General features: G+C 32.1%; 1 protein-coding gene across 1 annotated transcript in view; it reads right to left on the bottom strand.

Annotated features, from left to right (window-relative positions):
* Nucleotides 1–17,038, bottom strand: part of LOC143252966 (mini-chromosome maintenance complex-binding protein) — a 31,600-nt gene that overhangs the window by 7,865 nt on the left and 6,697 nt on the right. The window contains exons 5-10 of the mRNA XM_076505921.1: nt 10,412–10,571; nt 9,193–9,379; nt 7,634–7,812; nt 7,251–7,492; nt 4,924–5,388; nt 2,530–2,615 (exon numbers count right to left, since the gene is read on the bottom strand). Of these exons, the coding sequence (XP_076362036.1) occupies nt 2,530–2,615; nt 4,924–5,388; nt 7,251–7,492; nt 7,634–7,812; nt 9,193–9,379; nt 10,412–10,571 (1,319 nt within the window). The remainder of the gene's footprint in view (nt 1–2,529; nt 2,616–4,923; nt 5,389–7,250; nt 7,493–7,633; nt 7,813–9,192; nt 9,380–10,411; nt 10,572–17,038) is intronic.

Here is a 17,038-nt window from a genome sequence, read left to right as displayed (position 1 = left end):
AGTAACCAAAATAACAGTAAAATTATTATAAAGTGTAAAACAAAATTAGTTTAAAATAAAAAAAAGTGGTTGAACATCATAGAAAATCTTAAATAGAATTAAAAAGGCCAATGGCAGAGATGCCAACTAATTCAAATGACTGAGCGTGATAATTGTAGACAGAGCCCATACAGATATCGTACATCCACTGGATACAGTTTTGAGTCATCCAAGTCTATGGATCCATCTGTGGCTAAACTGTAAACACTGTTAGTAAGTATGCTTGAAATCATTTTGTCATCTTCACAACCCAACATTGGTACAATGGCTGTAGTTTTGGTTCTAGCACAGCATATTTTTTTGCTATATCAGAGCCTGGGAATATTTTTCTGAATAGATGTGTTGCATGATCGGCTACAGCTGGGGGTAAATTATGAGCAATGACGAATTGAGTGAACATCACTTCTGCATTTATAGTTTCATATTCTGAAAATGTCATTATCTGTATAGTTTTTGTCTTCGCCTTAACCTTTTGTTGGTGAGATGCCAATTTTGTATGTCTGGAACAATCATCCCACCATATGCCACAGGAAAATCGATGTGACAAACTGTACAAAACGCATGACTGTCACTGACTTTTGATGCAATGACCAGATATTTTGCACTATACTCTTTCCTAAGTTTTTGATTCACAGTTTTAGTCCTTTTTAATTTGCCAGAAACAAGACAATCTGGTGAACGAGGCCTCTTTTTTTCCATCTTGTGAACAATCACATTGGTGTTTCTATGCCACTTAGAAAATGAGAAATCCCCATCTACGCGAGCGCTGATTGGCTGACAAGCACTGATGATGTAATTATGGATTCCCCCACATATCCAGTAAGGAGAAGCACCGCACTCAAACTATTGGTAGATGTCGGAGATACAAATATTTTTTATTATTTCAAGCACAAACATGATTATTGCAAGTAGCCATTTGAACTATGTCTTTTATTTATTATCAAAATTTATTTGTATCTCACTAGAAATTTTCTTTTCACCCCTTTCAAGCCCTGGGGGAACAATTTATCAATTTATTATATAGGCCTATATAATATATAATAATTTGGAAGTTGCAACAAGTCGTAATATTTGTCTGTATGAGCATATAGTCGAAATGTATACACCAAAATCGTAATGATTACACTCAAGTCATAATGGTTGACATCTCTGCAAAGGCCCTTAAAAAATTAACAACATTTGTAAGGGGGACAGTGTCACCATCACCATTGTCCAACATCAAGGGTAAACCCATGATAAAAATGTCTAAAATGGTGTTTTATTTCACAGTCGTAAAAACAGTAAAAAGTGGAATATTGCGACTTAAGTGTCATACATATCACACAATGGTTCATCACTCTCAGATAAGAGGAAACAATAAGTTAAAAAAACCATGACCAAGTACAGATCAGTGAGGACAACTTCCTCCTTCCGATCCTCATGGAAACAAGATGGCCAAAACCCAATAGAAAATTTTATCTGGAAAAGTTTGTTATCATGTTGCTCATGCCAAGTCGACTGCCAACTGGTGCAGAGCCAAGCCTCGAGTATGGGGCCATAGTCCAAGTATGGAACAGGCATGGCAGTGATGGTATCAGAACAGACTTAACTGTGGTATCAGCAAGCTCTTTTCCATAAATACCAACATGGCCTGGTATCCACAAAAACTGGATAGAGGTAGATGATAAAGAGAAATGAGTAGAGAAGGTACCAGATACAATATAAAGGAATACTAAACAAATTAAACATGCATTCACAAGAGTGAAGAGATTACATAAATGTAATATGCAGCAAACTGTATGATCAACAAAAGCATTTTTATTCTTCACATGAACATCACCAACATTGTAACCTGTCAGAGTCTGAGGCTGAATTTCTTATTTCACAAACATATCTTCAGTACAAGTGTTATTAACACATCTGACATACACTTACTCAAAGCCTGCAACATTTTATGAAGACTCACAACATAAATTCAGAATTACAGTCAACATTACATCTCCAGTATGGAGCTGGTGCAATGCACATTCAGTTAAATACTTCTCACAGAGAATTTCTGAAGCAATAAGGAGTCATATAAGAAACATAACAAGGATAAGATATTTCTGAACAATCAGAGATTCTGAAAAAATATTAGCCTAGACTTTGTGATGGACAGAAAAACCTAAAAATTCTATAAGAGCATTATTTACAGATGATACCCATCGAAGCTGTGCAGGTATCAAAACTTAAACATTTTTCTTTGTAATAGATAAATTTTACAGAGTTAGAAAAATTAATGATTAAATATTTAAAATAAAAAATTAATGAAAGTTGTTAGAATTATTACTTTTACTTAAATTATTATTTGATAAACAAATATGCACTTAACATGGGGAATAACAAGGTTATTAATCATTCTTCTCAGATGTATCAGAACATGCATTACTTTTCAGCAGAATTAAGTATTTGAGAAACTACATAACAGTATTAAAAACATCTTAATGATAAAATTAAGCAACAGCCACAAACCTGGCCAAAACCAGCAATGAATGAAGGTCATCAGCTGTCATGTTCTGGTTCTCTCTTCTCATGTGCACAAAGTCATCTTGAATCACCTGAATTCCATAAAACACATTTCAGTAATACACTACAAACACATTCATTCTTTGCATTTCTATAAACTCTTAAGCTAGACTCAATACTATTTAATAATAATCAAGGTTGTAAGAAATCATTTATCTAAGTTCTTTTTCAGATAAGTTGATTTTAATCAACTAACTAACATTCTCAGTAATAAAATAACTTGCTTTTGTTACACAATCAAAGAAAAGGTTAACAAGATGCTATTCTTAAAAGTTATTGACACATTAAAATCAGAACTAAAAAGAATTGCTTAAAACGTTTGACATAACAAGAAATACAGTTCTGATTATTTTGTAAATCTTCTTGTAAAAATGTATGTATCAAACATTCATCACTACACCAAAAACAAAGTGAGTTTAAAGCAAAGGTTTTGGTAATTTATTTGAGTCATATCTTGTGAAAATTTTGGTTAAAAGTAACTATTTATAAAATTTCTGAGTATTATTACTATATAAGTAAACAGTAATGGAAACTTGCACTTCTTGACAGTTCTACATTACATTCTGTTCAAAGTAAACCTACAGAGAGAACTCAGAAATTAGCCACTAATATAGGTAAATTTAATATGCTATTCTAATAAGGATAATGCAATATTATAATATAAAATATGACAATCATTAGAATGCAAAGATTCACCAGTTATACACCCTTTGTTGTAATGTTTTTGCTCATAATCTCAGTAGAGTTGGGTGATTAATTCCACCACCTATGAGTATTGTTTGAAAAAAACAAAAAACAAACTAATCAAAATTTATATTCACAATTATCTTTGTTTTTATTTCAGCTATCCAAATAATCAAAATATTTCCATTATAATTATTTTTGGATTAATCCAAAGCTGTTCAGCTTAATCAGTTACTGGAATATCTCAAAAATAATCTATTAATTGAAAACTAGGGGAAACATTTTTTATTTGTGGCATTCTGTATTTGAATGCACAAACTTTATAAATTTTGAAGGCAGTGCTATGTATATGAAGTAATTATAACAGTCAAGTAACCTTTTCAGACTACTCATGTAAGAGGTTAGGTACACAGCATTCTAAACAAATCTTATAACTACAAACTTAAATATTAAGCAGATAAAACCTATTCCACAAAATTTAATATCCAACAAACACCTGTCATTTCTAGTACAAAAGACTTTAAACCAAATTTTCAGATCAAAAAGGACGAACCAATCAATTTATATCATGACACTTTCAAAATCTGGGTATCACAGGGACAAGTACGAAAACTCAATAGTGATGAAAACAGTACACTAAGTGTTTGTAAACAAATGAAGAAATTCACACATAAAACATGAAAACAAAATATATTCTCTCTGAGATAGGGTTCTAGGAGATGAGAGACATTTCCCAAATACCTTTCCTTCTACACCTAACTATCCTGTATGTCTATGGTGATATCACAATTTCCTTGCTCCTAATCTATTTTTGCATAGTATAATGAGTTTTAAAAGGATTCCTATGCATACTGTTCACATTTCCTTCCTCCAAATTTCATTTCTGTAATGTTTAATCAAGTTTAGAAAGCTTCCATAGAATGCACACAGACATTACTTTAAATTATACAGATAGTGATAATCAAGAATTAGTCAAGTCTCGTGAGAATAATTAAATGGTTGAGTGTAATCAATTAATGGGATCAACCATAAACCAATTATCAAATTCCACAAATTTTCCAGTTCTAAATCTCAATGATATACAAGGTTCAGCCAACATGTGAGATTTAGGTTAATCTTAAATCCTTTTACTAAGCTAACAATGCAAAACAAACTACATAAATGAAAGAAAACTAACTTCATAGTTTTATAATAGCAACATCATCCACTGTCAACAAAACAATAAATATTCAATTACATGTACTCTTCTCATAAATTCAATCTTATCAAAAATAAACATCTTTGCTTGACCCATGATACTCAATTAAAAGTAAACAATGAAAACCTTCCTAAGTTATGAAAAAAATGGAGATTAAGTAAATGAACATTAATTTTTCAAAATAAATCACATACATTTTAACACAGTTAAAACATTTTGCTACTATTGTTACATAAGCCAGAAACAGTAGTAAATATAGAAGGTGTTGTAAACTTTTGTGTACAAATTTCTTTGAATACAGTTTTATTAGCCATACAATAATCTATTGTACACTAACATCACTCAGCTGTTACTTAAACGTATTTCTAAAGATATGTAGAAAGAAGATCTGCACCTTTTACAGTTTCACAGAACATACATAATTTCGCATGAAATTTAAAAATATAAGAAGCACTTACTTTTTGAATATCTTCATTCATTACAAACTCCAAAACTTTACACACAGTAATATAAGAACGTAGCTTGTCTAGTAAGCTTTCAGAAAGGTAGTTTTTGATCAAACTAAACTGCTGGTCAAAATCCTCGGGCCTTACAAGTGGCTCTAATGGTACTTGAATATCTGTTGGAAGGATAGAGCGTCCTTCTGAGAGAACTAATGATGCAACATCAGAAGAAAACTCCATCTTATGATAGCTGAAGTCATAATCCACACGTTGCCACCTAATCAGATTCCCAAGAGCGGTTATATTCTGTACACCTTTGGCTTCCAGCTGCCCAGTACTTAAAGATGTCTCATCAATAAACAAATGTGTGTGATCACTCAACTGAAGTACGCCACTAATCAAACGATTTTGGGAATAGTCTTTCTTTGGAACAAAAGTGAGTGTGTTGAGATTCTGAAGAGTCAGTGGCAAGTAAAAACTCTACAAAAACAATTAAACAACAGGGTGTTATAAAAATTAATTTAAAAATTGAAAACTGACAGAAAAAAAATGCAGTTTCATTACTCTGTTTCTTTAACAAGTTGTTCTCCATTTTGTTATCTAAACTTGATAACATGTGAAATATCTAACAAAATCATAGATGGTTATATTTTACCCACAAACTAGTACCTTAACTTCATGATACAAACCAACTGCAGTTCATAATGACTTTCAATGGGACATACTAACCTTGCTCCTATCAAAAAACTCTGGTCATCAGGCATGGAACATATACCTACTTGACAGAAAACAACATGGCTCTAGCCAAACCATACTCACTGGTGTTGGGCCATGATTATCACTAAATAAGGCTAATCTTACTAGTATTCACCCTTCTGTTATTTAAAATGTGACTCAACATTGACTGTGGGGAATTAATTTAAATTTTAGGCATACTAAAAGCTTTTAAACAATTAAAGCAACTTGGTTTGAAAGGGTAACCAACAGGCAGCTAAACATTAAAAACTGATCTTCAGACATGTGACTCTACCATGATGGAGAAAAGTTAACTTGGCTACTAAGCAAACTCTGGTCATCAAGTACACAGGATAAGGGGAGATTTGATATAAGTACCCAAATCTGTCTTCTAGCATAGAGAACAAAATTAATGGAGAAAAGAATAATTTGACTAATTATGGTTTATGTGCAGGGGGCAGAATTTTCATAAGGAAAAAGTTACCATATTTAAAACAGATAATCAAGCATGTAGCACAACCTTGTTTTAGATATTAATCCAAGTGCAGCTAAATCTTGGATCTTAACAATTGATGGATACTTGGTAGAAAAATATTAACATGACTGTTTTGCACGCGATATCACAATGATGGAAAGAGATTAACTTTGAATTGTACAATTCAAAATGCTCTTGAAGTCTGAATGTGTCACATATCACAACACCCTCATTTATACAATACTCAGCACACAACACTCAATTGTACAGTTTGAACTGAAGCAAGATAATGATACAAAACATACTGATCTGTTAAATAAGATTGTGTGTGTGTGTGTTAAGATAGGTAGATATATACACAGAAAGAGCTAGCAATATAGTCAAGAAATAGCTAGCCAACTTAATGTCTCAGTGTTAATACAACCAAACATTTGTCACACTAATTGAAAAGCAGCATTAAAGAGAAACCAACCAAGCTACATTAACATTTGAAGATATTGTATAACAAAATGGAAGAAAGAACCATGCTTAATTTACGTTGTCATATTGTTAAGGCTAGAAGTTTTATTGAAATTGATTATTCAATTATTTATGTTAAGAGCTTTGTATGCTTAGTACTGTAATAAGAGGAGTAAGCATATCTGAATTAAAAAAAGAACATATATGAGTGTTGGTAACTTAAACACAACTAGTACCATGTATTTTAAAAATCAGTAACTTATATCCCTTTCCTTAATTAAAAACAAAATCACTTTATATTATGTACTGACGAGTGACTACATTAAAATATGAGCAAAATTAGATTTTATTGCATAGTTTTAATTTTTTGTATATGTTTCAAAATTTACTCTTATCTTTCAATACTTTGATATTTTCACAATAAATAGCTTTTAAACTTCTAACATGATTTTTTTTTACCTCCACAGAACATAGGTGAAATTTTTCAAAAGACTTCAAAGTGAGGAGTCAAAGTATTCTTGGGGCTCTCAACTTTGGCTAAAGTAATTTATTTACTGGAAAATTTGTACTTTAATTAACTAGTAATTTATAACTAACAAATGTACAACTTTCACTAATTTTTTTTTTCTTTATGAATATCAAATACATCAAAATTGGAATTCAACTACTCTACCTTTGTGACAAGTGTTTCTAATAGTTGGTACAGGCTTTTCTTAAAACCTTCAAGAACAGGAACCTTGGTTAAGTTAAGGCTTAGCTTTCCTAAAGCCATGACATCACAACGAGTGTACACTGAAGACAATAGATGACACAACAGATAGTCAGCAGATAAACTGTCACCAAGGAGGGCTTGTGTCAAGATAGCATGAAGTTCTCTTCTTACACTAGCTGCTTCTTTTTGAATTTCTTGGATAACTATATAAGAGTTTGATCTGGTTTAAAATAATCATTCTTGGATAAGTGTTTTTATAAGAGTTATGGTGGCTCATAAGATTTAACACATTTAAAGTGATAAATGTAGTACAAGTATTTTGAAGTATTATATTAAACATTCACCTTTTTGGTTTCCACTAGATTTAAGTCCCACTGGAAGCTTTGGATTGATGTGATCTAGAGGTTTAATTAATATGGCATGAAGATGTGGCACCAGCGATGGTGGTGGATTATGTGCCTTTAATTCTTCAAACTCAAATTCTGAAAGCCCTCCAATAGATACTGCATCACTGCTCTGATTTCTTGCCCAAAACAAAAAATATTTTTATTTTGTGATTAAAAAAAAAACAAAAATATATTAAAAACATTTTCAGTGCATACTTTCTTATAAATATAAAAAATAAAACATTGACTAAATACATTATTTATATAATTATCAAACTAAAAGTAAAATGTAGATTAACAAAAAACACAAGACTAATTTGAGCTCCTTTTAAAAGACCTGATAAAAACTACCAACACCTTAAAAATTCCAGAACAGACAAGTTAAAAGAAACACACAACTTCCATCAGATAAAAACAATTGAATATGCCTTCATGCTAACATAATGAGACTTGTTTCCAGCTACAATACATGAATTTGCATTTTGAATTTACAGCAAAATTATGAATGGTACTTCCCACTGTGCTAAGAAACTGACCATCACCTCTCAAACACACTTCCAGCTAATTAAGCAGTAAACTTTTTATGGTATCACACAGATTACACCTGACTTACCAACTGTAAAATCCAGAGCTCTGTCACAGAGCAAACCTATGCCCCAATAAATGAAAACTTAATACAAAAGGTTATTTTCTCAATTTTTTTTTTTTATTGAAACAAATTAAGTTCTGAATAAAGGGGGAAATATTTTCAGTTCAACATCTTTCTGAGCATAATACTTCATTTAATATTTGATATTTTAAATGTTAATAAAACATGTTTCCTATTGCTTTGTCTTTTCATGTGTCACTATAAAGTTGAATAATTACTGATCTTACCACTTGTATTGTTTTCTAGAGCTCATGACCATACATTTTGGTTAGCTTGACAACACATGTAATACAAAATACATACCAAAACAATACCTGTTAACCTTATCTTCACATTAAAAAAAACTTTATAAATAAGAGAAAACAAGTCAACCCAAGAAAATCATCGCAGTAAACCACACAGTTTACTGCATATTTGCACACACATGTAAGGGTAACTTGATAATTTTAAACTGAAACTTGAGTATTCCAGCATGTAATTTAACATTTCTACTTTGTACTAAAAAAACTTGTGGCATACTTTAAGGGTCTGACATTTCAAAACAAAAATATAACTTTCATGTTTTCACTTACCTTACCTTAGAAATGTCAATAAAATATGGAACCTCTCCCAAAGGTATTTTAAACCCATTTTCCTAAACTATAACCTAGTGGTTACAGAAGTCTCTAATAATCAGTCACAGAAAACAATGTAAACAAAAACATAATCAATACTGCAGATAATCCCACAAGTTGCCAAAGTTATTTACACTAAACACTGTAAAAAGTAAAAACAAAGTACTCAACTTAATGTAATATGTGGACCCATAAGTAGTGAGTGGTAGAAAAAGGAATTCATTTGGAGATTAATAAGTGAGAAAAAAGAATACCTTTGTGAATCAAAATGACTAACATGAGCCAACGATGGCTCCACTGAAAGAACAGCAACAACTTCAACAATATCGTTTACTTTCAAGCTTTCCGAGCCTCCATACAGTTTGACAAGACAAGCTTTGCCTTGAGAATTTGGAAGTGGAAAATTCAAGTTGGGTGTATTTTGGCCACTGTGTGCTAAGTCTGCATAAAAACACACAAGAAAGTAATTTATGGTATAATTAATATATTATTAACTTTCCAGAATTCCAATGTTATAATGGCATTCGTATATATTCTCAAAAGCAAATTCTAATAAATGCTTCGGACTAGCAAGTTTCTTAGCAAAGGCCAAATGCATTATAATTTTGTTTAGCAGATCAATCTAAAATTATCAATCAGCTACAAGTAACAAAATAAGAAATTTATAAAACAGAACTTTCCATAACTGTTCTTTATAAATATGTGCATAGTCGGGCAAGAACAGTATCTTTGTTTCTACTTAGATCTTAAAAATACAAAATAGGAATAATTTAAATTTTACAATCACTTTATCCATCATGGTTAAATTAACTACTTATTTAGAAATTCCATCATGTAAAACAAAGCTATTCACTACAATGAAAAGCACATATTTAAATGTGTGCAAACAGAATAATACTTTGTACAGCTGGAACTTTAAAACAGTCTCAGATTTATAAATAAACAGAGGGCCAAAGTACTTATTCTATTTTTAAACTTTGCAATATCATTTTATGATTTTCACTTTTGTTGCTTCATTTTGGTGTTAAGTATCACACACACATCTGTGTGTGTGTGTGTGTGTGTGTGTGTGTGTGTAAAACCACACTAAAACAGTAAAGAATCCTATAGTTTAGGATAAAAAACTATTCACTTTTTCATGTTCTTCTAGCACACATTTTTCAAACACCTTTGGCTTAAGGCAGTTTTGACACTTGTTTATAGTTAATGTTTTTATGACATTTAGCACAATCATTTTCTATTTTTCAAGTACATCATCTAATTTAATTTGTTTACATATGTTTGAATTTTTTTAATTATAATCCTGTTTAAAGGATTTAACTATTTATTAAATTTATACAAAATATTTAATTCCTAATGAAATCTTTCCAATATAATATATATTAAAACTAATGGAAATACACCTGTAGTTGAAAAATACAAGACACTTGAGTTGTAGGTGATGTAGAATCACATGCTCATATTGGAACTGACCTTGCATGGCATTTGTTCTTGTTCGTTTTGTTTCTGCTTCACTGTTCTTACTATACGAGGTATCCATGTCTTCAGTTTCATCTTCTAATGATCTTTTCTGTCGTTGTGGCATTGTGGAAGTGGTTGCTTTAGTAGGCTCTGACTCATACATTTGAAAGCTGTACCTCAGTTAAGAAAAACATATCAATTTTGTAACAAATAATCAAATTTTAATCAGAAATAGGGTCAATGGAATTAAGACTAACCAGATAAAAGTAAAATCTAACTGTAAAAAATAATAATAACTATACAGAATGCTTTGTTTTCCGAAATATTTATTAAATATTTATTAAATGAACAATTTAATTAATGTGTCACTTAAAACCACTTAAGTTATGGTTTTAAAACTCTAATTCATCAAGAAAACTTAAATCATATTTGTATCTTAAAAGACAACAATTAAAGTCCACCTAAAGTCCTAAAATTAATAGCAAATTCCCAAATTAACATTTTTTCTCACCTATGTTTACTTAGTAACATCACTCATGTAGTACAAATTTGAAAATTTGGTTGTCAAAAGCTCAGAAAAGAATCCAGTTGTATTAACAGTCAAACACACACAATTATAAATATTTAACTAGGATAAACAAAGTTTGATACATACTTACACAACACATGGTAACATACGATTCCCTTCATACAATTTTCTTTGTCCTTCACGTGTTTTTGTATTAAAAATTAGATACACCACACTTTTTCCCATTTAACACCTGTTTATTGTCTTTTGTAACAACAAACTACTTTCCTTGTAGCCTTTTTGAGAGTTTCTTTTAGTTTGTATTCAGATGATCAATTTTTGGATGCATTATAACTTTGTATATAATACTACTAGTATTGTACTAACTAACACCTTTATTAGAGCTGAGCATCAACATTTATTAGTGTCACTTACAATAATTCATTAACTGAAATTACAATTAAATCAAAATCGGTGTTTACGATTATCAGTCTTTGATCATTTTAACTACTCTACAATCAAAATACTGCTATTATGATTCTCAATAATTTAAAGTTTATTGAGGTAAACCAATTAGTGTCACAACATATGAAAGTAATAAAATAATTTAAATTCATATTTCTAATTATTGGTATTTAACATTATCCCAACTAACCAAATAATCAAAATATTGCCATCACATCTGTTCATTGTTAAATACAAAATACACAGTAGACTATCTTTGCTCTGCCCATTGCAATTTTTTTTCGATACAAACTAGCTTTGGGCCAACATGATCTAGTAAGACATAGAGAAAATGGTTGGACAAATCCTGACTGAATGCATTCACAGCTAGAGATGAAAGAAGATGAACATGACACTGGAAAAGGATATGAATGGCAAAAACATCAAGAAGGGGAGTGCCCAAATAAAAGCACAGCTACTTGAACAACAGAAAAGTGAGGGGCTGAGCCTTTAGAGACAAGATACAAGATTCAGAGCACACAGAAAATAAGCTATTAGACGTATTATTAGACATAAAAAGGTGGGGGGATGGCCTTAAAAATAAGGTCAAGACTGCAGATACATTTTAGAATGAGAACCCCTGATGACAGATACAAAACAACTATAAGTTGACTGTATGTATCATCACTAAATATCAAAGTAGCATCATATGAAAATGATTCAAAATTCAACACAGAGCCATAAATTCTAAGAGGTGGATATGAAAAGATAATGATACGAGTTCACAAAACCAAATTAATTTAAAAAGTCAAAATAAAATGGAACCATAAAGTGACAGGAATAAAATCCTGAAAAAACATAAGAAACCCATCCAACAGTGATTTCAGCCATTAGGCCCAACACTACCACAGACCAACACTGAAAAGAAACAAGACTGCTTGGAAGAGGGAAGGAAATGGTAACAGGAGAATAGAGAAGAAGAGAAAAAAATGGATGGTAAGATTCTCTGACAGAGCTCCCAATATCCAACAACCAGTTGTAAACTAAAGTCCTATTGGCCATGATCCCATAGAACAGTCATCACCAAGACCAACAGCACTGAAGTCTATGAGCTATGGTAGGACAGAAAGGAACAAGAAGTAGGGACAGGGAGAGAAGGGAAAGGAGGAAAAGAGGCGACAAAGACAGGTAAAGAAAAAACATGGTAAACCAACAAGAATAAGTAGTAATACTGGAATGTGGCCAAAACATACGACTCCAGAACAGGAACTCCAGTAAAATGATACTGACAGGGAAAAATAAGATAAAAGGGAAGCAAAAGTATTTGACTAATAAGAACATCACTCCCAAAAAAACTCTAACAACCAATCAAATATAAAGTAATAAGGTTGAGAAAGATAAACATGCTGCTGTAGAGAACATGAGTGAATGAGCATCCACCAATAACCTCTTAAGGAAAGAAGGGGAAACAAGAAAAAATTAGAGAAAAGGGTAGAGGTTGTACAATACAGGTGGGAAAACATAGGCATAAAAAAGAAAAACAAAAGACAGAAAATGTGACCCCCCCAAATCTGAAGGAAAGACTCCAGAGTTTAGGAGTTGAAGAAAGGTAAAACAGTACAAACAGTACTAATATAAAGTAAAAAAAAAAAAAGAGGACAAGACATGTATTCAATAAAATAGCAGTAAAAGTAATGAAATATGGAAGTGCATATTAAAACAGGAAGTTAAAAAACAACAGAAAAATATAAAACTAAGAAACAGAAAATAAATTATAAAGTGAAGGGAAGAAATATACCCGAGAAACCCAGTCTCAAAACTATGAAAAAACTTTAGACAGGTTCAAGACACCATGGGTGTAAAGTAAGGCAAAGGTTAGTGGTAGGAGAAAACTGGTGCACGGCAGAGGTTTGCAAGGTATAAAAAAATGTTCAGGCCACATGAAAGATTCCATCACCTGCTACAGAAAAACTATCACTTCTCCTGAAGCACACAACCCTGAAACCAGTGTAGCTGTTAGACTAGTGTGAAAAACATCTCGTTGTCTCACACTAAACAAACTGAATGTAATAAGTCATATGAAATAATAGTTGGGAAATAATAGACGACAAAATCTTCAGGTGTAAATTATATTAGAAAATGAAATTTCAATAATAAATAGTTGCACAGCATGTAATGTGTTTGTAGACACCTCTATTAAAAAAAAAAACCAACAAAAAATACCTTTGCCTGAAATGTTTACAAATGAAAAAAGAAAAAGACATTTCATTACAACAAAGTACTAATTCAAGAAATTATCACTTAATTATCAGTACAAAAGCATGGACAGGAGGGTGTGTTGCATGCTCACTTGTATGCCACAGTGCAGCAATACCCCATAGAAGCATGCAAATGTAGGTGGGAGCCTCAAGTCTAGTTGCAAGTATGAAATTGCACATATAGAGGCAATACAAACCATGGAAAACCAATATATGAAAAGAGGTGAGGAATTATATCAAATCTATAGCGAGAAATTCAAGGAATTCTATTAATTCTATTCAATTTGTTACAAGTTTTGTATATATGATACATTTTCATGTACCAAAAATTCTCATTAACTCTCTCAACACAGGATTGGTCAATTTGATCAACTATGTGATTTCTTTATACTCATTTAGTCTTAATATATTTTTCCTAACTTTTAATATACTACGTATATCTTCAAACAATTTGTCTGTCTTACAATAAACATTACAAGTCTTTCACATACAAAAAGTTATATTTTATTGTAGTAGTTTAAATAAACTAAAAAGAAATTTATCATTGAATATTTGTTTTGAATAATCCACAGGCGAACTAATTTTCACATTGACAGTAAAAACACTTTTCACCTCAAAATCTCCAATTTCATTTGTATAACTTCTGAAGTCCCCTAAATACATTACAAACACTTACTTTCAATAATTATTTTCCCTTCTCTATACACAGTTGGTCAGTTTGACTGACCTTATAACCACCAAAAAAATATTAAAAATTTGAAATAATTCTTAATTACCTTTTTCTTTCTAGAATGAGTTCATATTGTAACATGTAATTAATCTTTACACATCTTTGAAACTATTTCCATTTTACTGCTTTATTACCCTCTGACTGCCTCTTTGAACCTTGTCTACCCACTATTCACACCACTGTTAGTTGTAAATCACTTCATGAACATGAAGCTCAAGTTATGCTATTGAATTACAACACACATCATCTGCTTGCTTACCTCATAAAATATTATGATATAGTTTTTCATTTTACCTAATCTAAATAATTTTTGTTCAACTAAATAATGCACCAAAGAATATAGAATAACAATATGCAAAGTGTAGACAATTTCTTCTAACAATCACAATTTTTTTAGCTTCCTAACTATGCAACAAGAACCATTATAAATTTAGCCAAGCTAATCTTTTCCATGAGATTAAAGCCTGTACTACAAGAGAAATTGACAATTATCTGTTCAGAACACAACTTAATAAACTACATCATTTAGAAGATAAAAATCTTGGCCTACCCATAGTTATAGGAATTATACAATTAAATGTAAGAGAGAACTATTAACAAATCCTGAAAAAAAGAGAATGTGACAAGTTAGGTCAATTTTCTCTTTGATAGCCCTGTAAGCCACACAAAATTGATGATTATAAAAATTATCCTTTGTTTGAGCAATGATGATTATATTATGTTTAATTTCATAATTACTGGATCAGTGGTGGATAAAACAGAAAAGATACCCAGAAATAATATACTCTTCAGAAAAAGAAATGCAAAAGGGATATTTTTGTTATTTTAAAGAGAAATATATGTAATAACATTACAAGCTCAGAGTGTGTGATGTTACACGTGTTAAGGCACTGATTGTCAGACCAAAATGACAATAAAAGTTGTGCACTTTGAAATCGGAGAAAAACATCGGATTTTTTGCCAAAACGCATGCATGTCCAATAAATTTGTTTGAGAGATCTGCATGTTCTGCAAGTACAACATGTGCAAAATCCCTATAAAAGTGACGGGTTCTCGGTTTCCATAGCTCAGTGTTAAGCCACCGACATGCAATACAGTTATGCCAAGACTGACTGAAGCACAACGCAACAACGCCCTTGGTCACTTGGAAGCAGGCGAATCTCGATCAGATGTTGCCAGAGCTGTGAATGTCCACCCAAGCACCATCACAAGGCTATGGAATCGTCACTAACAACATGGATCAAATCGTGATCGTCCACGATCTGACAGACTTCGTGTGACCACGCCCGCACAAGATCGCAACATCCGGTTACGTCATCTTCGGGATAGGACCACCACTGCAACGTCTACTGCCTCAACCATACCAGGGCTGCGTAGAATTTCCGATCAGACCGTACACAACCGTCGATGAGATTCTTAGGCCCCATGTGCAACCCATCATGGTGAACGTACTTTTCAACATGACAACACCCGTCCTCATACAGCCCGACTCACCACTATCTTCTTGAGACACCACAACATCAACGTTCTTCCCTGGCTCTCCAGATCACCAGATTTAAACCCCATCGAACATCTTTGGGACGAGTTGGACCTATGTCTACGACGGCGACAACCTCAACTGCAGACTCTACCTCAGCTTGCAGCAGGCTGAGTGGACAGCCATTCCACAGGATGTGATTCGTCATCTCATTGCTTCCATGGGCAGGAGATGCCAAGCAGTTATTGATGCTCACAGGGGGCATACTCGTTATTGACGTTGAGTGACGTTAAACTTTACCTAGTGAGCGTGGACTTCGCCTTTGCAGACTTTGGATGTTCAGCAGTGAATGTGCAAAGTTTCACACCTGTCATACAGAACTACCCAGAATAAACTTGTTAACAATTTGTCTCATATTTTGCCTTTTGCGTTTCTTTTTTTTGAAGAGTATATTTTACCTATGTCACACTAGGAAAAATTCTGGATTTTTATTCAAATATTTTTTACAATAACCTACTATCTCTGGAGAATATATTTGAGGCACTTCCCTTGTCTTTTCAGCCTAGTTTTTGTAGAGGTTTTGATTGCTACCATATTATGATGTCACATCAAATGGTCTAGTAATTTATTAATGTAACATCTTTGAAAACAATTCCACAAAGAAAATCGATGTGACAAACTGTACAAATCATTTGCAGCTATGAGTGTCAATGACTTTTTGTGTATTTAATAAACAAATTTAAAAAATTCTTTTGATGCAACAATCGGTGATATTTTGCACTATACTCCTACCTAAATTTTTGCACTATACTCCTACCTAAATTTTTGATTCACAGTTTTAGTCCTTTTAAATTTGCCAGAAACAAGACAATCTGGTGAACGAGGCCTCTTTTTTTCCATCTTGTGAACAATCACATTGGTGTTTCTATGCCACTTAGAAAATGAGAAATCCCCATCTACACAAGCTGATTGGCTGACAAGCACTGATGATGTAACTATGGATTCCCCCACATATCCAGTATGGAGAAGCATCGCACTCAAACTATTGGTAGATGTCAGAGATACAAATATTTATTATTTCAAAAACAAATGCAAGTAGCCATTTGGACTATTATCTTTTATTTATTATCAAAATTTATTTGTATCTCACTAGAAATTTTCTTTTCACCCCTTTCAAGCCCTGGGGGAACAATTTATCAATTTATTGTATAGGCCTATATAA

This window comes from Tachypleus tridentatus, chromosome 1 (genome assembly GCF_004210375.1).
Source record: "Tachypleus tridentatus isolate NWPU-2018 chromosome 1, ASM421037v1, whole genome shotgun sequence".
NCBI classification, from domain to species: Eukaryota; Metazoa; Arthropoda; class Merostomata; order Xiphosura; family Limulidae; genus Tachypleus; species Tachypleus tridentatus.
This window is presented reverse-complemented; position numbering and strand designations above follow the sequence as displayed.